The sequence below is a fragment of the Mastigoproctus giganteus genome, chromosome 11, assembly GCF_048544385.1.
Source record: "Mastigoproctus giganteus isolate SK-2022 chromosome 11, ASM4854438v1, whole genome shotgun sequence".
Lineage (NCBI taxonomy): Eukaryota > Metazoa > Arthropoda > Arachnida > Uropygi > Thelyphonidae > Mastigoproctus > Mastigoproctus giganteus.
In genome coordinates this window covers 102,096,558-102,122,362 of record NC_143585.1, presented here as the reverse complement: position 1 = coordinate 102,122,362, position 25,805 = coordinate 102,096,558, and the positions used below count along the sequence as shown (strand labels likewise).

The window sequence follows — 25,805 nt, the reverse complement described above, 5'->3', positions numbered from 1 at the left end:
CTTTTTTACATAACTAATTTATTTTTTTAATACATAATTTGTATTATTATGTATAAATAACTGCAATTTTATTAAATATTTTTCTTTTAAACTAGTGTTTTTGTTAGTCCTTGGTCCCAATTAAACAAAATTTATATGTATTTATATGCAAAGTTGTACCCCGACTTATGCGAATTCGACTTAAGCGATTTTTGTTGGACCCACCTCTCGCGTAACTTCGGGGTATTACTGTACTTTACATTTGTTAATATTAAACTTCAGTTGCCACCTCTCAGCCCATCTGCTCAACTTTTCTAGAGCCTATTGCAGTAGTGTACTGTCATTAGTGGCATTAACAACCCTGCCAACCTTCGTATCGTCTGCAAACTTAGAAATTAAGCTTGATATACCTTCATCAATATCATTAATAAATACAGAAAACAACAATGGACCCAACACTGAACCCTGGGGGACTCCACTAATAACATTAGTCCACGAAGAGCAGTGTCCATTGATTACCACTCTCCGTCTTCTCCCACTCAACCCATCCCTTTATCCATAGCAGCAATTTTCCCCCAATTCCACACTGCTCAAGTTTGTACAGCAGTCTTCCATGTGCAACAGTATTAAAAGCCTTCCTAAGATCTAAGTATATGATATCAGAATTATTGTTTGCATCTAGTTCCTTTGTGACTACATCATAGTATCCAATCAAACTGTTCAGACAAAACTTCCCCTTAACAAACTCGTGCTTTGTATGAACTATAACTGAAGTCTTGCCTAGATGATCCCGCAGTGCTTCTTTGACCAGTGCCTCCATTAATTTCCCTGGAACAGAAGTTAAACTAACAGGTCTGTAATTACTTGTTCCGCCCTTTGATCCGCCTTTGTGAATTGGGATCACATTTGTACATCTGCAGATGTGCAAATGTGATCCCAATTCACAAAGTCCTGAGTCCAAGGAAGCTCTCATAATTATGGCTAAGGGTTTGCATACTTCCTTTGCTGCATCTTTTAATATAACTGGATAGATTCCATCCACCCCAGGTGCATTTCTTATGTTTATCTTCAATAATTTCTCCTGCACTTTACTCTTTTATTATTAATACAGTCGAATCTCGTTAATACAAAGTTCAAGGAACCTAAATTTTCACGTTTTGTAATAACGAGGTTTGTAGTAACGAGGTCTCCCAAAGTGTCAAAATTTTATCATTTTTTTAGTACATATTGTATATTTAAGAATAATAATAAATAATAATTATATAAAAATGTAAATTAATTTAAATTAACAAAATAAAATATAAAAACAAAATAAAAACAAAAGCCTTGTCTAACAATACAGTAATAGGAATTACTGTACATACAGTAATAGGAATTTAAATTAACAAAATAAAATATAAAAACAAAAGCCTTGTCTAACAATACAGTAATAGGAATAACATATTTTTTAGAGATTTTATTTTATTTGTAAGATAAACTAAGAAAAAAGCAATTAACGGAAATGAAAATATTGTACAGTATATATTTTGATATATACAATATTTTAGTATCACAGTAAAAAGAATTACAATCTTAATATAAAAGGAGACATACAAACCATTAACTTTTAAATAAATTAATCTAATTTAAAGAAAGAATCCAGTGTTGTTTGCAAAGTTTTTGTCCTATATGCATTTTTAATTACAGCACAGGCATTATAAAATGCAATAGTTGTTTCTTTATCAATGTTACTGCAGGCCAACACATTCTCTGTTATGTTCAGTGCATTTTGGGCATTTTTTTAGATGGCAGTGTGTGTGCTTCTTCACTTTTGCTGTCGTTGGTAACAAAAACATCATTTTGTTTGGTGCTCAGCAGCTCTTCTAGTGTTGGCATTGCAGTGGTAGCAACTTCATCATTCACCCTCACAAACTCTTCAAATTCCTCCATTCCTCAATGTTGCTATCACATGTCTGTTGGACCATGTTTTTCTATGATATTCTCTCCAAAGCCCCTCTTTCTGAAGCTGTTGATTATTACACTTGATGCAATACTGTCCCAAACAATAACAAGATCACGGATAGCATCCAAGACATTCCAATTTGGCTGCAAATTGTTCCCTCCTATGTTGCAGATCAAGCACCTTATCAGGTAGACTCTGTATGCTCTCTTGAGGTTATAAATAATGCCTTGATCCAGTGGTTGCATTCAGCTGGTGGTATTGGGGGTAAAAACAGTAGCCTTATATTTGTCAACTTAAGTGCTGGGCAGAATGTGCTGTACAGTGATCTAGAATCATTAAAATGTTCCTTTTTTCTGAAGCCATTCTTCTGTCCACTTTTAATAACCAAGACTGAAAAATTTTGACCGTAAGCCAAACACATCTATTGGCCTCGTAATCGCAAGGAAGTTGGTTAACTGCTTTAAAACATCTTGGCTTGGAAAACTTACGAATCACAAGTGGGTGTAGTTTTGTACTGCCATCTGAATTGCAGCATAACAGAACAGCGATTCTTTGTGTACTAAATTTTCCACCATGACAAGACTCTCCTCGAACAGCAAATGTTTTCTTTGGCAGTAAATTATAAAATAAACCTGTCTCGTCAAGATTAAAAATATCCTTTGCCTCATATTTTTCAAGGATGGACCGTACAGAACACAACCAGTCTGTAGCCTTTTCTTTGCTGACTAATTCAGACTTACTGCAAGCATTTTGCGAAACAAGTTATTCCTGTCTTTAAATCTTTGGAGCCAACCACTGCTGCATTTGAAGTCACTAATTCCATGTTGTTGAGCTAGATAATTTGCCTTTTCTTGCAAAATTTGACCTGATATTGGCAAATTAGATTCACGTATTTGTTGGTACCACTCAAAGTTTTGTTTCAAGCTCTTCGTGTTTTGGACCACAAATTTGTTTCCTGTTTTTCATTGCTGCTCCAGTGTCATGCACTTCTTCAATTTTTTTTTGGTTTTTTAGTATTGTAGATAAAATAGGTAAAGGGGTGGATGTGTATTCCTTTGCAATGTCCGTTTTGCTTCTTTTCATCCTATCAGCCTCTTGTATAATTTTTAGTTTAATTTCCAGGCTTAATACCGTCCATTTACGTTTTGTCACCATAACACTGTTAAATAAGATTTAATGTAAACAAATTTTAAATTAATTTAAAGAAACAAGTTCCGAAAAAGACATCAGCTCAGATAAAATGGCACAAAAAATAGATTTCTGTATACAGTAGCAAAAAACTCTTTGAACTGGGGTAACAATTGTAACTGTCCTACCTTATTCCCATGGAGAGCGAGGGAGTGCATATAAACAGCTTAGAAAAACTTTTTATTTTTTTGTTAATTTAACAATTCATCCTGCAGAAAGATGTTTTTCAGAGTGCACTTGACGTTGTAGCTATTATAAACCACTTTTGTTTACACAAAACTAATTTCTAACAAGTCAGTGCCATCCTTCAGGAAGTAGGGAGCCGGATGGTCAGAGGCAATAATAGGTGCAATAATCGGACAGCTCTGCCAGGATTTGTATTAAATATACAAAATGACAATGTTTTTTCTTACAGGGTGAAAATGAACTTTGTAATACATATTAACTGAATTTTGTAATAAATGAATATATTTACATAGAAAAGCCTATCCTTTCGCAGGGGAATGGTATGTGCTTCATATAAATGAGTACTTTGTATAAAACAAGTTTGTATTAATGAGATTTTACTAATAAAAGATACCAATTTATTAATGAGATTTTTTAATCATAAAAGATACCAATTTAGCAATACTCAAGATCAAGTGATTTTTTTTTTTTTTTTTTTTTTAGCGTGTGGTCTTGGGCTTGTACAAGCAGTTTGCTTAACTGAATAATGGTGTAGTCTGCACATGTAGGGAAATGACATTGAGTGAGGCTAGAAAGTTGTTATCCTGCAAATGAAACTTGGTAATTAAATTGTGCGGCAGTGTAGTGTTAAAATATTTATAACAGTTCATTAAAGTGATTTTTTTTTATCTGGAAGGAGGATAAATTTGCAATTGTATTATAAGGTCTTAATAGTTTGCTAGGTTTGTGTAATTTTATGACACTAAAGAGTGAGACATGATGGTATTCGTAATACTGTTCATTCTGTTTTGTAATGTTTTGATTCTGTTTATTTAACACATTCTATTTAATACATTTACTTCCACATTGTATTTCAGAAAGAGCATTCAATGAGCTGTAATTTTCAGAATGTTGAAAAATTACAAGATTTATCTAAAATTACAATGTGATCACTTTTGTCATGTTACATGCAGACTTAAAAAGTTTCTAAATTTAAAAATAAGTGGATAAAAATTGTCTTTAAACTTGAATATGTTGATAAATTTTAGGCTTTTTACCATTATCTTAGTGGTAAAATTATCTTGAATGCAAAAAATAATTTTGATAACATATACTGTGATTTTAGATAAGCTTTTGATACTGTTGCACCTGGAAGACTGCTATACAAATTGTAGTGGTATGGCATTAAGGGCAAGTTGCAACAATGGATAAAGGGATGTTTGAGTGGGAGACGACACTCTCTGTCTTCTCCCACTCAAATGGACACTGCTCTTTGTGGACTAATGTTATTAGTGGAATTCCCCAGGGTTCGGTGCTGGGCCCATTGTTGTTTTGTGTATCCATCAATGATATTGATGAAGGTATATCAGGCTTAATGTCCAAGTTTGCAGATGATACAAAGGTTGGCAGGTTTGTTAATGACAGTAAAGACAGTATGCTACTGCAACTAGATCTAGATAAGTTAGGAAAATGGGCTGAGAAGTGGCAACTGAAGTTTAACATTGAAAAAGACCTGGAGGTAATTGTGCAGTCAGATATGAAGTTCACTGACAGTGCAGACAGGCTGCCAGAGCAGGTCATGGAGCCTTGTGAATGATATATAGGAATTTTTCTAGCAGGGATAAGGAGGTGATTATCCCATTGTACAAGGCAATGGTCAGACCACACCTTGAGTACTGTGTACAGGCCTGGAGGCCTCATTTTAGGAAGAATGTAGAGTTTCTAGAATGAGTACAAAGAAGGGCAGCAAGATTGGTGAGGGAACAGAGGGGTGCTCTTACCAAGAAAGGCTTAAGTTCTGCAAATTGCAGCACCTGGAGAGTAGGCACCTGCGAGGTGATCTGATTGAAGTGTATAAGGCCTTGAATGGGTTGAGCAAGCTGAATGCTGATGGGATTCTTCCTCTTGCTCAGATTAAGAACCTGAGGGAGCATAGATTCAAATTGAGGAAAGACAGTTGTATAATAGATGTGTGGAAATTTGCCTTTAGCCAGCAGGTAGTTGATTGGTGGAACAGACTTCCATCTCTCGTTGTGGAAGTCGATAGCTTAAATAAATTTAAGGCTGAGCTGGACAGGCGTTTGGAGTGAATGGATGGGTGAAATGGGAGGGTTTTTTTTTGGTTGATGCTGCATAAGCTTGCTTTCTTGCATCATAAACCTCAACTAAATGTTATGTTATGTTATTTGGTTTTTAGGAACATTAGCAACTAAAGCCATATTGCTCCGGGATATGCGGTGGTCATTTCCTGACCTTTCCGCATCCTCCATATTTGGTGGTGACTGGCTCGAACCCCGGTCTAATCAAGAAGAGTGTGCTACGCACTGCTGCTCCTTCCCACCTGGCTACGGAGGCGCCCCAACTAAATGTAATGGTAATGCTAATCTTAATAGATATTTAACTTTAGAAAAAAATTACCACACATAATAACGTAGAAATAGAATGGACTGTTGTTGAATTGGTGTGCTTGAGAATTGTTACTGTAATTTTGCTGTCCAGGTTTATAATGTACAGATCTGAAGCAGATTTGTGTAAGAATATAATATTAGTAAATTAATAAGAGGAGTTTACCTCAATATAGTACGTGGAACACTTCCGTATGAAACCCTCCAGAAATTAAAACGGAAAAAACAAAAAAATCAACAACTTACCGGTACATTAAAGTAAAATATAAATAATTAAATAATTAAAGTAAAATATAAATAATTAAATAATCAATTTAACACAATTCAAAATCAATTCAAAACAATTAAAATTCAAATTAACGCAATTAAAAGAATCTAACGAAAATATTCAAAATCGTTTTGAATATTTTCGTTAGATTCTTTTAATTGCGTTAATTTTAATTGTTTTGAATTGATTTTGAATTGTGTTAAATTGATTATTTAATTATTTATATTTTACTTTAATGTACCGGTAAGTTGTCGATTTTTTTCGTTTTTTCCGTTTTAATTTCTGGAGGGTTTCATACGGAAGTGTTCCACGTACTATATTGAGGTAAACTCCTCTTATTAATTTACTAATATTATTATCAACGTAGAACATATTGAGTATTACAGCTCTGATTCATACTATCTAAGTAAGAATATAATATATATTTTTATATGCCATTATACTTTTTGCTTCTTATCATTACAGTCAAAATAGTGAGGAAAGAGACAATGAGAGAAAAAAGCTTGAAAAGGAATACAAACGTAGTGATCAGAGGTTGAATGACCTAGTGTCTGGTAAGTTTTATTGTATTAATATACTTTATTGTATATCTTATCATTACAGAATTAATATACTTTATTGTATATTAATTTAAAGAGGTATGTAAGCAATTTTAATGCAATCGTAATCATTCTTGCTTTTATCGCACCAGACCACAGCGACCACAAAGTTTTATTTTCTTAAACATAGTCATTCTCTTGTGATTTTTCTCAGGGAAATATGGCCATAAATATTCTGAGTTTGACCCATAACACTGTATCTTCTGTGTAAACTTTTATGTGTTGTTTCAGATTATTCTATCTGTGTTCTTTGTTGTTTTGGAATAATCCAAAACATCAAATACAAAGATGATTAGAGGTAAGAATTCATTAAACATAATTCCTTTTATACTGATGATTACTTTACGTTTCCTGTAATGTTATGTGTGATAATTGTTTCCAAATGCGAAAAAGATGATTTTTATGTTTCTGTCTGTGATGTAATTAATTTGAACAGTAATATGTTGAAATATTATCCTTATGCAGTAAGACATATAACTTGTGCTCCTAATTCAGAAGGCGAAAAATCACGTGTTGATGCTCCACATATTAATGTTGTAGTGCTGAGTGAGCAGAAGAAATTTTTTTGAAAATCACTGTATGAAGTGAAAGTGCTTGTCATGGCATACCAGTGAATTGTCTATACCACAGTGAATGCAAGAACTCCACATATATTCCATTTCACAGAGTTCATACCACAGTGAATGCATGAACACTGTGAAATGGAATATGTGGAGTATTTTCCCTTTTTATCTTTATCCACTCTATAACCAAATGGGAAAAGTTGAGTGATTCTTACAGTAACAGTAATTGATAGATGAAACTGTGTACTTTGTATAACACAGTTGTTTCAGTGTTGCTGACTAATGTTGAAACAACTTTATTATACAAAGTACACTTAAAATCTTTAAATAAAATCACTAAATACATCCAATTGTGTGGGATACAGAAAAACTTTTAGCTTCATATGATTTGGAACGAGCCAGTCTAAAGTGAATGTCTGAGTGAGACTGGCTGTATTAAAATATATGAGACAGTCAGTAATGTGTTTTTTTTTTTTCCCTTCAAGAAGCCATTTACTCATGACCATATTTTCTCATTTGAAAAGTATGCAATACTCGGTATTCTGAGAACGACAGACTAATGGGAAAATCTACAAAAAGTGGGGTGCCTACCCTCCAGACTGAAATCAGCTAAAGAGAAAATAATGATGATGCATATGCATCATCATTATTTTCTCTTTGGCTGTTTTTTCTCTATTACTTTAATTTTTAATGAACTTCCTTATTTGTTGTTGTTGTTGTTGTTGTTATTTGGTTTTCAGGAGCATTAGCAACTAAGGCCATATTGCTCCGGGATATGCGGTGGTCATTCCCTGACCTTTCCGCATCCTCCGTATTTGGTGGTGACGGGCTCGAACCCCGGTCTAATCAAGAAGCGTGTGCTACGCACTGCTGCTCCTTCCCACCTGGCTACGGAGGTGCCTTTCCTTATTTGTCTTCTTTCTGAATTATAAGATGGAAGGAAAACCGAAAAATAAAAATGGTATAATGATGCAAGGAAGCAAACTTTAATTTTTTTAAAAATTTTGCGACAAATTAGCATTAGTAGAGGTACATGATGCAAGAAAGCATGCTTATGCAGCATCAGCCAAAAAAAAAAAAAAAAAAAAATTACATCTTTAAGTAATTCCCATATCCGTACATTGTGATCACTGTCACCCAGTGGTTCCTTTATATGCAAATTCTTAATGCATGAATAATCACTGCTGATAATCAGATCAAGAGTATTACTCCCTCTGATTGCCTCTCGAACAGGCTGCTGTAGAAAACAATCATCCAATAAATCCAAAAAAGTCTTGCTAGTGTGCAAGTGACCAACCCACAAGTTCCAGTCAATATCTGGAAAGTTAAAATCCCCCATTATAAGTCATTCTGATTTACTGGCCCACTCTATTTCTCTCCACATTATACTCATCAGATTCATTAGGCCTATAACACACACCTACTCTCATTTTTCCTTTCCCAGTGCTTATGTCACACCAAACAGACTCAACATTGCATTGTCCACCAGCATCAATTGAGGTGGTAGATGACTTTCATCAACCAGTGAAATACCACCACTTTGCTTATTGGAGGCTTGAAGTGGTGAAACCCATGTTTAGTCTCTAGAGCAAAGTTTCCGGCATCCCCCTTCCCCCATACTTCTCCAACCCATGCACGGTACTATAGGTTTTGATACCTTTCGTGTTTGGGGTTTTCATAAAAAAAAAACAAACTTCCTTAGATTTTGTGTTTCTTAACTAACAGCATAACCCCTCCTCCCTTCCTGTCCTGGCTATCCTTTCTGTACATAGTGTACTCCCCAAATTTCAATTCTGCACTGCTTATATCTGTGTTACACCACATCTCTGATATTCCAACAGTATCTGCCTTCGATGTCTTGACTAGCACTTCAAGATCATCAAATTTATTAACTATACTCCTAGCATTGGTGTACATGCAAGTGTATACATGCACCTGTTTCTATTCTTAGTTACCTTAACACAGCCCATGTTCTTGCACCCTTTATTTATTTGTTCCACTATGATTCCCAACAGTCCTGGAAATCTCCATTATCTTGCTTTCCGTGCTGCTGCTGCTCATTCTAATAGAAGCGGTGCAAGAATCACTTTTGCCTGTGTCTGTAGCCACTGTTAACCTTTTAGTCTGTGTATCCCCCCAAAGTCAGCAGTTTTCGACCCACCTAACACTGCCTCGATAGCATCAGCAAATATTCTTGCACCCTTTCTATTTAAGTGTATCCCATCTCTATAGAAGCAGTTTCTCCTGTCAACAAGCACAGACCAGGCTGAAAAAAATTCAACCCCCTGAGCCTTGCACAATCTCTCCAGGGCCGAATTGATCAACAAGACTCTCGTCATATACTCCCTCCTATTGTGTCTGGGCAGAATTGCAAACACTTTCACATTCAACCCTAACTCGTGATTTTTTTTTCAACATTGATCTGTACTTGTTGAGTAAATCTGCAGATCTCTTACTCTTGATGTCATTAGTTTCAATGTGTACAACAATATTCACCTTTTGTGCCCTTAAAAGATGATATCTGCTCTACAACGTCATCAACTTTTGCCCCTGGCAGACATACCTTGGTCCTGTTCCACCTATCCTTCTTGCATAGTATATTCCCTGTCTTCCTGACAAAAGCGTCAACAACAATAGTTTCCTGCGGGACCTTATTCCAACATATCACAATACACTGCCCAAAAGTAGACTTCTAATCTGCTGTTGTGTCCTCTGTTTCTTGTGTCACTCATCAGTGAGAATATTCCTCCCTCATTTGTTTTACCAATCACCTTCAGGGCCTTCAGTACATTTCAGTTAAATTTCCCTTAAGGTCTCTAGTTGCAATATGCTACAGGCTATATCTTCTAAGTTATTCCTTATTGGTTTAATGTTTATTATTCTTCACCAATCTGGTTTCCCCTTTGCAACTTCACTAGAAATTCTACATCTTTTTCAAATGTGTTCCCTAGACCTGGATACATTATTTGAAGCATGGTTACACCATTGTCTTATAGAGAGGGATGTCGAACTCCTCTTTTCTACTTGTAAAATTCTGATAAATTGTGCCATTATTGCCACTTGCTTATATTGCATGTTGCTCATGTCTTTCTGTATCTTAATCCTAAAGTCTCTCTCTCTCTCTGTGTCCTCTAGTATATCTCTTAATTCCTCTCCCCCTTATCTGCAAGTTACTGATTAGTTTCTATTCTCTAAGTGCAATAGTTTGCATTTTGTAGCATTAAACTTTATATACCATTTCTTACACCATACATGCAGTTGTTTGAAATCCTTCTGAAGCACCATAGTTTGGTTCTTATCGTTAATCACCTTCCCAACCTTTAAATTGTCAAACTTTGACAGCATCTCTTGTATTCTTCATCAATATCATTTTAGCAAAATAAGAAACAAGAGAGGACCACACATTGACCCTTGAAGGATCTCACTTAGTACTTGAGTCCACTCTGAAGAATATCCATTTATGTCAGAATTGTTCTTGCATCTAACTCCTTAAATCTAACTCACTAAATTTCCCAAAAACTTTCTCATTCATTTTACAAATATACTTAGTACATTCAAAATGTTCTTGAAATTGCACACTGTATTTAAATGGTTTGCGCTATGGCCATAAGGTTTTGTGGAGCATTGATATTGACCTTTCTGCACTTGCATGCCAAGTGAGAGTTGGCTCTACCACTTCACTTATGTGCCACAGCTGATTGATTGTGGAATGTTGCACTTTGAACAGTGTGCTAACATTGAGTTCTTTAAACTTGGGAAAAGTGCAACAGATGCTACAAACATTGCAGAAAGTTTATGGAGACAATGCTTTGAAGAAAACAGTAGTTTAAGAGTGGTTTATTCGGTTTAAAAATGGACAGAAAACACTGAAAGAGGAACCTTGCAGTGGATGCCCTTTGACTTCACAAAATGACAAAAATGTCATGAAAATGAAGGAAGGAACTCATCCAAAATGATAGGTGAATGACAGTTGTTGAGATAGCTCATGAAGTTGGATGTCTGTGGGCTTAGTATGCACAATTCTGATCTAAGATTTAGAGATGCATCATGTGTGTGTCAAATGGACTACAGTAAAGCCATTGCAGGAAATTTGTTTGAAAAATCTATGCAGAATCCAAGCTTCCTAAGAAAAGTAGTCACTGGGGATGAGAGTTGGGCATTTGCCTGTGATCTCTAGAGTAAAGTAGAATTATTCAAGTGGTACACAGAAATGTACCCACAGGTCCAAGAAGTCTTGCGCAACGAAATCCAAAATCATGCTTTTTTTTTTCTGACGATGGGACATATTGCACCACGAATCTGTGACTAGGGGGAAAAAGCATTACTGCTTTCTCCCTTTGTGAGGTGAACGATAACTTCAAAAATGGAAGAATGGCTGGATCGATCCTTCACAACGACAATGTGCCCAGTTACATGGCGATAGCAGTTCTTGGCTGTGAAAAAATTCACAATCATGCAGCAGCCTTCCTACTCCCCTGACCTTGCATTGTCCAACCTCTGGCTGTTCCCTAAACTGAAAATGGGGCTTCAGGGTAGTTATTTTACTATAGTGGATAGCATCAAAGAAATTTCCTAAGTGGTTCTACGTGCACTAAAAAAACTTATTTTTTAAAGAATGTTTCAATGCTTGGGACGACCAATGGTGTGTGTGTACATGCATACACAGAAGGAAAGCACTTTGAAAGTGATTAAGTTAGTAACCCAACTATTCACTCAATAAACTTTTATTTTGTCATAGCAATATTCCAGATGCTTTTTGAATATACCTCATATGTGGCCTCAGACCTAATGTCATTGGTATCCATTTCTGCCTACAGTCTGCCAAGCCCCACTTAACTTTTCTGATAGTCCAAGTTGCTTCTGTTGTTCTCTTGACTCCACTAATCACTCAGAGCTTTTTGACTTCCTTTCTTTGAAACTACTTTCTGCAGTCTAACTCCAAAAAAAAAAAAAAGTAATTTTCCTTTGTGATTTTAATTAACAACTCTGACTGGCTTCAGATTTCTAGTTTTATGGACCCTGCTGATCAAGATACTGAGGCTCTTGCAATTACTAATGAATTCATTCATCTTGTTCATTTACCTATCAGAACACCAGCCAGTCCTAACCACGTCCCTGAAACTCTTGATCTTTTCTTCACCAGTAATGGCAGTGTGCTACCGCAATAGGATCTAGAAAAGTTGGGCAGATGGGACAACTTAAGTTTAACATTGACAAATGCAAAGTACTTCATATGGGTAGAAGTAACCCCAGAGAAACGTACCAACTGTGTGGTACTTCACTTAGGGTGGTAGAAAATGAAAAAGACCTGGGATAATTGTGCAGTCAGATATGAAGTTTTCTGAGCAGTGCAGGCAAGCTGCCAGAGCAGGTCATGGGGTAGTATTATCAATGATATACAGGAATTTTGCTAGTAGGGAAAATGAGGTGATATTATCCCTTTGTATATGGCAATGGCCAGATTATGCCTGGAATGAATTTTGCCTTTAGTCAGTGGGTAGTTGATTGCTGGAACAACCTTCCATCTGTCGTTGTGGAAGTTGATAGCCTAAATTCAAAAAGGAACTGGACTAACCTTTAGAGGGAATGGATGTGTGAAATGGTTTTTTTTTTTTGGCTGATGCTACATAAGCTTGCTCTCTTGCATCACATGTCCCTACTACTACTACTACCAACAACTCTTCAAAATACACAGTTCATATTAGTGGTCCTCTAGGCACCTTAGATCACTTGGTGATAGTTACTAAGTTGTGATCTAGCATTAGCATTATTAGCATTAGTAGAGGCATATGATGCAAGAAAGCAAGCTTATTCAGCATCAGCCAAAAAAAAAAAAAAAAACCCCTCCCATTTCACCCCTCCGTTCGTTCGAAATACCTGTCCAGTTGAGCTTTAAATTTGTTTAGGCTATCAACTTCAACAACAAGTGATGGAAGTCGGTTCCACCAACCAACCACCCGCTGGCCAAAGGCAAATTTCCGCACATCTATCCGACATCCGTCCTTCCTCAATTTGAATTTATGCCCTCTGAGGTGGTTATTCTGAGAAAGATGAAGAATCCCATTGGCATTGAGCATGCTCAAACCATTCAAAGCCTTATACACCTCTATCAGATCACCTCGCCGGTGCCTAGTCTCCAGACTCTGTAATTTGCAAAACTTAAGCCTTTCTTCGTAAGAGCAACCCTTTGTTCCATTTACTAATCTTGTTGCCCTTCTCTGTACCCGTTCCAGCAGCTCTACATCCTTCTTGAAATGAGGCCTCCAGACCTGTATACAGTACTCAAGATGTGGCCTAACCATTGCCTTATACAAGGGAATAATCACCTCCTTATCCCTGCTAGAAAAATTCCTGTATATCATTGACAAGACACCATGAGCTACTCTTGCAGCTCGTCTGCACTGCTCAGAGAACTTCATATCTGCCTGCACAATTACCCCCAGGTCCTTTTCATTCTCCACCACTGTCAGTGTAGTACCGCAGAGTTGATACATTGCTCTGGGGTTACTGTTACCCATATGTAGTACTTTACATTTGTCAATGTTAAACTTCATTTGCCACCTCTCAGCCCATCTGTTCAACCTTTCCAGATCCTGTTGCAGCAGCATAGCGTCAGTAGTGTCCTTAACGACCCTGCCAACCTTTGTATCATCTGCAAACTTAGACATTAAACTTGATATCCCATGATCAATATCATTCATAAACAGCGAAAACAACAATGGACCCAACACTGAACCTTGAGGAACTCCACTAATAACATTAGTCCACGTTGAGCAGTGTCCATTGATTACCACTCTCTGTCTTCTGCCACTCAACCATCCCCTTATCCATAGCAGCAATTTGCCTCCAATGCCACACTGCTCCAATTTGTGCAGCAGTCTTCCATGCGCAACAGTATCTAAAGCCTTTCTAAGATCCAAATATATAATATCAAAGTTATTCCCTGCATCCAGTTCTTTTGTGACTACATCATAGTATCCAATCAAATTGGTCAGGCAAGACCTGCCCTTAACAAAACCATGCTGCGTCTGAGCTATAACTGAATTCTTGTCTAGATGATCCTGCAGTGCTTCTTTAACCAGTGCCTCCATTAATTTACCTGGAACAGAAGTTAAACTAACAGGTCTATAATTACTTGTGTCAGCCTTTGATCCTCCTTTGTGAATTGGGGTTACATTTGCACATCTCCAGTCTATGGGTACCTCCCCTGAGTCCAAAGAAGCTCTCATAATTATGGCTAGGGGTTTGCATACTTCCTTTGCTGCCTCCTTTAATATAACTGGATAGATCCCATCCACCCCAGGTGCCTTTTTTATGTTTATCCTCAACAGTCTCTCCTCCACTTTCCTCTCAGTTATTACAAAATCATCCAGCTCACTGCCAATGTTTACTTTACCTACATCATTCTCCTTCCTGATTAACTCCTCATGCGTGAATGTAGATGCAAAATACTCGTTTAGATTGTTAGCCACCTGAGCAGGATCCTCAACTGTTGAACCATCAATATCCAGTGGACCAATCTGATTCATCCCTGTCCTTCTCGAGTTCAAGTATGTAAAGAACTCCTTTCTGTTTTTCTTTGCATCCTTTGCCAAGGATTTTTCGTAGTCTGCCTTTGCCTGCCTAATCTCCTTTGTGACTTGGTTACAGACCAACTTATATCTATCATAGGCTTCCATGTCACCCATTAATTTGTATGTATCCCATGCATTTTTCTTCTCTGCCACATGTCTCATTAGTCCATCTGACAACCATTTAGGCCTAAACCTTGAACAATATTTCTTAGTTGGTATGTAAAGCCTGGTAGCCACCAAGATTAGTTCCTTGAATGCTTCCCATTTTGAGTTTGCTGTTGGTAACATCATCAGTTGGTCCCACTGTATAGAATTTAAATACTGTCTCAGACCATCATAGTCGCCTTTACGAAAACAAAAACCCTTCCCTTTACCTCTGATGGTAGTTACCTCCTTGAGTAAATCCCACTTCAACACACTGTGATCACTGCCACCTAGTGGTTCATTTATCTGCAGGTTCTTAATGCATGAAGAATCACTACTGATAATCAGATCAAGAGTATTGCTCCCTCTTGTTGCCTCACGAACATGCTGATGTAGAAAACAATCATCCAATAAATCCACAAAAGCCTTGCTAGTGTGCGAGTGACCAACCCACAAATTCCAGTCAATATCTGGGAAATTAAAATCCCCCATTATAAGACTCTCTGATTTACTGGCCCACTCTATTTCCCTGTACAATATATTATTATACTCATCAGAGTCATTAGGCCTATAGCACACTCCTACTCTCAATTTTGATTTCCCTATGCTTATGTCACACCAAACTGACTCGACACTGCCCTGTCCATCGATGTCAACTGGCTTCACTTCCTTTGACTTTGTGTTTCTTAATTAATAGCATAACCCCTCCTCCCCTCCTGTCCTGTCTATCCTTTCTATATACATTGTATTCCCCAAATTCCAGTTCCGCATTACTTACATCTGTGTGACACCACGTCTCTGATATCCCAACAATATCTGCCTTTGATGTTTTGAGCAATACCTCAAATTCATCAAATTTATTTACCAAACTCCTAGCATTGGTGTACACGCAGGTATACATGCACCTGTTTCTATTCTTAGCTACCCTAACACAACCCATGTGTTTACTTGTAACGCAATGACTACCAGCAGTCTCTGAAATATCCTGCATCTTGTTTTTCAGACTTCTGCTCATTTGAATAGAAGCAGTGCAAGAATCACTTCCACCTGAGTAAATACCCCATCTTGATCAGATGGATTGAGGTAACCATACTCGTGTGTTATGTTCATCTAAGGTGCTTAGAGGCCCACTAATATTAACTCTTCTCTGGTGGAGCCTCTCCTTGCCGTTCTCAACTGTCTTTTTTTATCCTTATTCTCAACTTTGATTTCTGTTTTGTCTTACTGCCTAATATTTAATTATATTCACATCTTGAATAACTTCAATTTTGTAAATGTTTTCATATATTTCTTATATGGTAACCCCAAATGGGAAAGATTATCGTAATCTATAGTATTTAGTATCATGTATGGTTTGGGAATATGAAAGATACGTTTTGACATTTAAGTAAAGGAACAGTGGCTATAGTAAAAAAAAAAAAAAAAAAAAAATTCAAATAAAGTTTGTTGATATTGTAGTTTTCATGAAATACCTAAGAAAGAAGCTTTCGCTATTCTAAGCTTTAAGCTTTCGCTATTCTTTTCTAGTCTAAGAAAGAAGGTTGTTCCAAATAATCAAAGATGAAAAGTTTAAGTTAAGAGCTGAACTGTAAATGAACGTTTGCTGACTGACTGTAAGTGTCTGAACTGGTTTGGAAGAAAGAGATGAAATTATAGATGCTCATTCAGGAGAGCAATATCCATAAAAATATCTGTAGCAGAAACTGAAAGCCTGTGTGTGATTGGAAATGGGTGAGTTTGTAAGAAAGAAATCATTGTGATTAAGCTGTCTACTTTTCTGAATGAGAATTAACAAGCATCTCTTTTGTTCATACAGTATATTAAAATTTTGATAACTTAGACCAAAGTTTCTTTTGAATAGAATCAAGGAGACTTGTGGGCCATCAGTATGTAGATCCCCTTCTCCCAATTGATTAAAAAGGAACCAACAACCACAAAAGAAAGGGTCTGCTTCCAAGTGCACATTCTCTCTCTCTTTCTCTGTCCACATCATCCAGAAGCTCTGAATGTAATAGTCCATTATCTGCTGACAGCACTGAAGGTAAAGTCAATGTGCTGGTCAGCACCATGAGATGTGGTAGGTTGGTGGTTTTGAGGTGTAATAATTTCTCATTCACATGGGCATTACATATGTATTTCTTTCTGAAGGAGAACATGTGATCTTTGGTATTTAACCAGATTACAGAACCATAGCTTATTTTTTGTGGAAAACTCTTTCTTGGTGAAATATTTTTTTTCTTGTTTGCTCCTTTTCAACTCCCTTTGAATTTTGAATAATTATAATGTGTTTTTATAATCTCTAAGATTTAAGTAGGTTTGGTCCGTACAGTTAAAATGTTTCTTCTAATATAATGTCAATTTGTTTCATGTAAGTTTCTCTTCATCTGTCTTTACCATCTCATTGAAGAACCATATGCCTCCTATTGTATGGATGGGTAAATACCCCATCTTGATCAGATGGATTGAGGTAACCATACTCGTGTGTTATGTTCATACAAATGCATGTTCGTGGACTGGGGGAAAAAAAAAAAAAACCTTCAGTATCCACAGCATAGCTGCTTTTCTGGATATGTACAAAAATGCATTGTTTTTGATGTGGTTGAGGGGATATCCGCTATATTGAATGAAATGACTTGAGTCCACAACAGCAGTTTAGGCTGTAACAAGATCAACTTTTAGAAGTAACCTCAGTTAACTATACAGTGCTCATAGTTATCTGAGTTTTGACAACAACCAATCCACTTGTGGTCCATGAACAGCCCTGCATTCACATGAAGTGACTGTATGGTGTATTCGACAACTCAGTTTGTTTAATTTTTTATTGTGGAGTAAACTGCATGTTTAATTAAAATTTAGCTCTAAATGGAAATAACCTTAAAATAAACACCTCATTTAAGGTCACAATTGAGGAATGATATTTGGCATTGTATATAAAGAGGTAAGAAATGTTTCACCGTTAACCACATATGGTCTGCCATTCACACAAGTTCCTTGTGGGTGATTGTAAATTCACTGGCCTTTGCAGAGAAATTTCTGAAATGAAGTGAGAATGCATGGTTTTGGCATATCATGGGATGTAATGAGGCTCATTTATACTTGAATGGAGCCGTGAATGCCCGCATAATACACAATGGTGTGATATGGTCTGAGTTACTGTTAAAGTCCACCAACAGCCCATACCCAATCAGAGTTTGATAACAGTCAATCTGCATGTGGTCCATGAATGCTAGTCATTCACTGTTATTTGACAGTTGAATTTATAATTGGCCCTTACTATTTTGAGGAATTCATGCATCAGTTCCTGTGACTCAGTCTGTTAGTGTGACATGCCCTTTTATGTATTAAGATTATCCCAACACTGCAATAACATGGATGTTTTCAGACAGCTGTATTTATGCTTGAAAGTGCTTCATGTATTAAGAATTTGATTTGGTGAAAGTAAACTTTATCAACAGTGGAATGCTGAGCTGTGTATTTCCAACATAGCCACCTCATTCTCACAGTCTGAATCATTCTAACTTGACTGAACGGTTATTTGAAGGATTAGGATATCTTGCTGATATGTGACCTCATATAATGTGATCAACATACATATGCGTGTTATTCTACTGTCAAAAACTAATCACTTGAAACGTGATTACCAATAGGTACCAAATTAAACAACTGTTGCCTTGCAACTGAGTAAGAACCTTTTTCTCTTCCTTAGTTGGTGAGGTTTAAGAACAAAATGTTTACTTTTGCACACTTTTGAAATGTGGTTATATAAAACAGAGGTCCACATATTGTGGTCTTTTCTCATAATTTCAGTAGTCGACTCTCGATAATGACACTTTGGTTAAGCATTGTGACTTTGTTGTGTAGTGTTGTTTTTTTATCACATTTATACAACCTACTTTAACAAATTTGTGTGTGTGTGTGTGCGTGCGTGTGTGCGCGTGCTTGCCTGCATGTGTGCGCGTACGTGTATGTGCATGTGCATGCACACACAAGGATTGCCCAATGTTGTTGAGACTTTTTTTTTTTACAAGAAATGCATACCTACCAGAATCATTAAACTTTTTCTTTTTCAAAATAGTGCTCCTCTACACTGAAACATTTTTGCTGTCACTGTCAAGACACTGATGCTGGCAGCAGAAAGAGGAAGTTAACTGCATAGCCATTTCAGGACACTGCACCTGAGTTAGATATCTGTTTTTAATTTCTGCTCTGCCAGGTGCTTCTTTGTTGGCTCACACAAGTGATAATCAGTGGGAGGCTAAATCCGATTTACATGAGTGGGTTGGTTCATGATTTCCTAACCCATGGTTGCTGTTGTCAAATTTGTCATTATATGGATGTGCATTTCTGAGCAGCAGAATGATTCCTTTTGAGAGCTTCCTAGGCCTTTTTTTGCAGACCTGATTTATGTGCACGGTTAAGAAGCTAGTTGTAACATTATATGATCTTGCCAGTGGAAGCTTCCTTGATTTTTTTTTTTTTTTTTTTTTTTTTTTTGGTTTGTGGGAATCCATTGTGGCACCGTTCAATAGTGAACTTTTTTGATTCTGGTAGGTAAAAATTCATTCCAGAAATGCATATCCTTCTAGTTCAAACTGTTTCTGATTTTGGCAGAAACAGCAACACATTGCTTTTCGTCTGAATGTCAGCACCTTTGGAGCACCTTCCATTTATGTATAGTGAAAACTTGAAAATTTATGAAAAAAAAAATTGCAGAGTTTCTGTTGGTCTGATTTTAATGAAATTTGGGATGGTTTGACAAATCTTTCTAAAAAACCCAAATATAAAATTTCATAATTTGAGTGATATTAGTATAATTGAATTATCATAACTGATTGAATTGAGTGATTAATAGTTAAAAACTAACTAACCATTTTAATTATTTGTTATAATTGAATGATTAGTAATAATATACTAATAGTAATATACTAATAATTTCAGATTATGAGTATAATCAAATGAATTGCCATAATTGATTGAATTAATTATAACCTCTTGGTGGTTATGCCCATCACTAGGTGAAGCACATTTCAAATACTAGCTTTTTTTTTTTTGGCAAGGCAACTACAGCAGGCCCTCGTTATAATGCGGTTTGCTCTATGCTGATTCGCTATAACGCTTTTCTTATATTATAACCCATATCTCACTCCAACGCTGTCACAACTCACTATAATGCTCTTTTACCAGCCTATAGATTAAATTTTTGGCATGTTTAATGAAAATTTTTCATCTGATGTAGTTAATAGCTTGAAAATAAATAATAGCATTAGCATTGGCATATGATGCAAGAAAGATGCCTCTGCTAATGCTAAAAATGCTAATGCATAATCTATAGAGCTATGCTTGGGTAGCTTGCTACCGGTAGAATCTCCCAAGCCAGAAAGGTTCGTGGTTAGAGACAAGACAAAAAAAGGTACCCTGGTCCTCCAGGTTGGGAGTTAATGTACATGGGCCAGCTCCCCCTTCATCATAAAACATTTTTTCAATGCTAAAAGACATAACAGAGAAAAAATTGGAGAGAGAAATAGGAATAGAAATGGCAAATGGAAAAGGACTATGAATTTTGGCTGCTGGAATGTACAAGGAGTTAATACAAAACAAGATGAAATATTATTGGAATTGGGAAAATATAAATTGGATGTGGCAGTCTTATCTGAAACAAAGAAGAAAGGGAGAGGTGAAGACTGAAGAATATATTTTCCTTTGGTCTGCTGCTGATTGACATGTCAAAGCTAAGTCAGGGAGTCTGTTCCTATTTACAGCTAAGTCTGTTCTTATTCACAAGAATCTTAGAAAGTTTATTGTAAAACGGAGCTTTATTGATGAATGAATCATGACCCAAAATATATTGAAGAGAAATTACTGTTATTGGGGTAGATGCTCTTAATAATGAGTCTTCTACAGATATTAAAGAAAATTTCTGAGAAAACCTAAGAAATAATAGAAGCAATTCCATGTTGCAGAGAGAGATATAATGGGAGATTTGAACTCCAGAGTGGGACAAGATGCGGACAATGAAGTGGTGGGAAGACATGGAGAAAATGTAAAGAATGATAATGGAGAGAAACTGATAGAACTGTGCTCTCAATATAAGCTGAAGATTATATCTTCAACTTATAGGAAAATCTCAAAAGATGAAACAATTGACTGGCTGAACATGAAAATTCTTTCAACATAGAATATTCATAAGTTCACATGGTTCCAATAAAACGAAGGGACTAAAATCAAAAATTGATTGTGATTACTGAATAACAAAGCACAATTATTGTATGTGACGTTAGGGACCAGAGAGGAGCAGATTGTGGTTCTGAGCACTTTTTGGTGAAGGCTATGTTGCTGTTGTTGTTCCTATGGATGTGCCAAAAAAAAAAAAAAAAAAGGAGAAAAGGAAGAAAGACTTTGAGAGGAATGAACAGCTTGACACTGAAAGATTTAATGCGGGCTCACTAAAAGGTGAGAGCACTAGGGGTTTGTATGAACGAAGACTAGATCAAGAATTAGATGAAACCTACAGGTAGAGTGCAAAAGACATATATGAAGGAAACAGTGAAGAAAACTGCTGGAGAGGCAATAGGAAAATCTCAAAAGATGAAACAAATGACTGGCTGAACATGAAAATTAAGGAATTAATAAAAGAAAAAAAAGGAAGCATACCAAAGATGGTAGAGTTCAAAAAGTGAAGGCTCTCAGAAAAATATATAAAGAAAAATATAAGGAAGTGAAGGTTGGAAGTCATCTAGGTGAAGAAAGAGTCTTGGAATAGACCATATGCCGAGGTGAACAGCAAACTGGGAGGTACAAGATGCAGATCTATCGAGAGTATTGGAGTTTAAGGAAACCTCATAAGTAAAATGCTACACTGGAAATGATAGATCTGGAGGAATGGATCAATTATTATGAACAGCTTTTGAATGAAGGAAGGGAGGAATTTACAGAAACTGATACAGAGACAGTTGCCTAAAAAGTGGATTGAATATTCGAATTAAGAAAGCGGAACTGGAAACAAAAAAGGAAAAAAAATGGAAAAGCACTAGGCTTGTTGATTAACTGGACTGTTCAACAAATTGTGATGGCAAAGAAATATCAGATGAGATAACAATCTAATACATCAGATCAGTTTTCAAAAAAAGGTGATAGAAGTTGTTATTCCAATTATAGAGGAATTTGAGTAATATTGCTAAGCTATTTGGAAACGTGATAAAATCAAAACTGGAACATGAGATTGTAATTTTTGAGAACAGTGCATCTTTTTGACTGGATGCTCATGTATAGACTGTTTATTTATTACTAAGAAAATTCTGGAAAAATGTCAGGCTACAAACCAAGATGTAGGTATGCTGTTCATAGACCTAGAAAAAGCATATGATAATGTGCCAAGAAATCTTTTGTGAAAGCCTATGGAAAAAATATCGGTAAGCCAGCCATTAATTGATATAATTAGAAGAATCTACAAGAACAATACATGCTGTGTTAAAATTGGTTCAAAACTATTAAGAAAATTTAAAGCTGCCAGAGGACTACTTCAAGGGTGCTATTTGTCATCTCTTTTATTTAAGCTATATCTGAAAGTTGAGTTGCTCTTAGACAGTGGTCAAAGAAGTGCAGTTCCATGGGTATTCCCTGTGGTCCAAATAAGTACCTTTACAATCTACTGTTTGTAGATGATCCTTGGTAGCACAGGATGATGAAGATGCAGATTACATGGGCAGAAAGTTACTAGAAGAATGTAAAACATGGGGACTGACAGTAAATTTTAATAAGACAGTATATGAATCGAAGTATGTTCTGGATTTAGTTGGAATATATTCTGGCTGACAGATCATCCGTGCAGGAAATTGAGAGAAGACTTGGTGAAGGTAGAAAGATTATAGGAATGCTCAGTTCTGTGCTATGGAATAAAAATATCATTAATAAAACTAAACATCAAATCTTTAATGAAATATTTCAAAGTATTTTATTATATGGATGTGAGACATGGACCTTATATGAAATAAAAAACAACTAAAAACTACTGGCTGTTGAGATAGATTTTTGGTGAAGATTGGCAAGAAAGTGTAGGACTGAAAAAGTTAGAAATGATCTGATAAGGATTACGATGAACGTCCAAAAAATCATCATTGATAAAATCGAGAAAAAAAGGTTGGAGCAGTTTGGCCATGTAAAGAGAATGGAGGACAACAGACTGCCCAGAGGAGCCACGGAATGGATGACATGGAGAAAGAAAAAGAGAGGAAGACCAAGCAGGATGTGGATGGAGGGGTGTGTGTGTGAGAACGGCTGCGAATAGCAGATTGGTGGAAAGAGATTGGGAAGATAGAAGAGTGTGGAAAAAAGAATAAAGGAGTGACTTTTTGATATTAGGTTGAGGATAACTGCTATAATAATGGAATAAATCCTAAGAAGGAGAATAATAAGTTTTTTTTATAACTACTGCAAACTTCAGCTTGGGCAGAAAATGAATTGAGGGATTTGGATGAAAGTCATTTGCAGTATTCTTATCTTGACCAGCCTTGCCATATTATTCAAAAATAACGTGCATATTATTTGACTTATAACAAACTCGCAGTATCATTTTTGCTTTTACAAACCCTTATGCTACTAGACCAACTCTGTATTACTTGAGTTGGTGTGATATTCTCACCTGTTTGATGTGCTCTTTTTGAGTTGATATTCTTTTTGGCTAAAAGCATAACCCAACATTGCCAATGTTCAGATGGTACATTGCTTTCTTCTATTTCTAATGCCATTTTGATTTCACAAATGCTTTTACTGTAAGAGGGTTCATGTTAAATAAAATAAATATATGCACCTCAGTGTTGGCATGCTAGGCTAATATATTTCCTTGAGTAATCTGTTCCTGCTAGCCATATTCACATTTGAAATATTACAAAAAATTGTAAAATTGTAACATTTGAAATATTACAAAATACAATTAAATATTGTATTTATCTAAGACCTTCTGGGGGTAGCCGTATTTCCTGAGATCTGCATTAATGCGCCATAAAATCCTAAAACAACCAACCAAATCCTGAGATCTGCTGTGACGCCTTTAATTTCTTCTTTTCTATCCTCGGAGGTGCTGCAATGGGAGAATAGTGTTGTTAGGGCCTTACTGGATAGGGCTGGGTCCCATTGCAACACCTCTGAGAATAGAAAAGAAGAAATTAAATGCATCACAGCAGATCTCAGGAAATGCGGCTACCCCCAGAGTGTCTTAGATAAATACAACTGGGAAGTGGGGCATGGATGTAGAGCCGTTTGCACCCATTCCTAACTCTCTGGGCTTAATCGAGCGAATTGCTCGAGTGTTATGCGATTGGCAGACATGCTTTGTCCAGTTAACCCTGGTAGCTGCAACCTTTACTGTGTGCAACCTTCATCCGGGTAGCTGCAGCTACCCGGGTGAAGGTTGCACACAGTGGTGTCAAAGGTTAAGGATCCCATTTCTGTGGAATGCATAAGTGGGGTCATATATGAGATAAAATGTCCAGATTGTGGGGGGAGATGTTATGTTGATGAAACAAAACGGCAGTTTAAAGATCGTATGGGGGGAGCATATTAATGCAATAAAGACTGCAGACTGGGAAATCTGCTGTGGCCCAGCATTTTTGGAAAGAGAACCATCAAATCTCTCCTGACAAAGCTGTTATCATCAACCATTCACACAGATGTTTGGATCGCAAATGGTTCGAAAGCTTGTGAATTTGCTCATCTGAATGTAATACTATTAATAGAGACAGAGGAATCTGTATTCATCCCCTCTTCAAAGCTGTGGTTCTTGGTCAGGATGAATGGTTCTGCCTGGCATGCTCCTGAGCCATTTCCAGTTCCAGTGCGCGTATGGAGAATATTGCTCATGCTCCTGTGGTAACAAGTGCTGTGAACCGTGATCCTGCTGATATTTAAGGATGTACTGCGTGTAAGCTTTACTGTTGATAAAGATGGCGGATGCCTCTGAAAGCTACGGTTGTGTTTTATTGCTTTTATTCCGTGATATTGTATTGTTTTAATTTATTGTATATTCTATACAGGGTGATTCTAAATTATTGTCTGGGTTTCCGTGGCCTATAATTTTCTAACCGGAAACAACAAAATAAAACTGCTTATGGAATATGAAAGTGTAACTCAAAAAGTTTTATTACCTATAGAGCCAATACTGCAGAATGCTAAACAGCTTCAACGTGCAACTGTTTAACTGTAACTGTTTCGATTGTAGCAACAATTCTGAGCTTCAGTTCATCAAGGGAGGTCACAGGGGCCTTGAACACAATGTCCTTCACGTATCCCACAGGAAGAAATCAAGTGGTGTAAGATCGGGTGAGCAGACGCCACTGAATCAGTCCACCACGCCCAACCCACCACCCAGGAAAATGCATGTCAAGAAATTCTTGGACAATAAGAGCCCAATGTGTTGGGCACCACATTTGGCTGATGATTTTCCAATTGGGGTAACAGATACAGCTGTAGCATGTCCAGATTGGTCACTGCTGCCACTGTTTTTTCCGCAAAGAAAAAGGGCCCCTAAACTTCCAAACGTGACAAAGCACACCAGGCACTGACCTTTGGACTATCTCTTTCGAATTCTCAAATGCCGTGAGGGTTTTCTGATCCCCATATTCTGCAGTTTTGACGATTTACCCTCCCTAGATATGTGAAACATTGCTTCATGATTAAATCTCCATCTCCGAAGGTAATTTTCATCAGTTTCGACATTTGACAAAATGTCTTGGGAAAATTGGAAACAGTGGGGTTTATCATTCGGCTTTAAAGCCTGCACAATCTGCAGTTTGTAGGCATGGAGGTGAAGGCGGTTATGAACAACCCTCTAAACAATTGTTGATGGTATACCTAATTGCAAAGAAGCTCATCTAGTTGATTTTTGTGGGCTTTGAGAAACGCTTTGTGGATTCGATCAACATCTTCCTGCAAAGTGCTAGGTCTTCCCACTTCTTTTCAGTGCAGAACACTACCAGTCTTTTGA

The 25,805-nt window shown here is 36.7% G+C and overlaps 1 protein-coding gene across 1 annotated transcript in view; it reads left to right on the top strand.

The window, feature by feature from the left end:
* Sec8 (exocyst complex component secretory 8) overlaps positions 1-25,805 on the top strand; it is a 416,647-nt gene that overhangs the window by 33,107 nt on the left and 357,735 nt on the right. Inside the window, exon 3 of the mRNA XM_090385352.1 lies at positions 6,413-6,501. Coding sequence (XP_090241478.1) covers positions 6,413-6,501 — 89 coding nt within the window. The remainder of the gene's footprint in view (positions 1-6,412; positions 6,502-25,805) is intronic.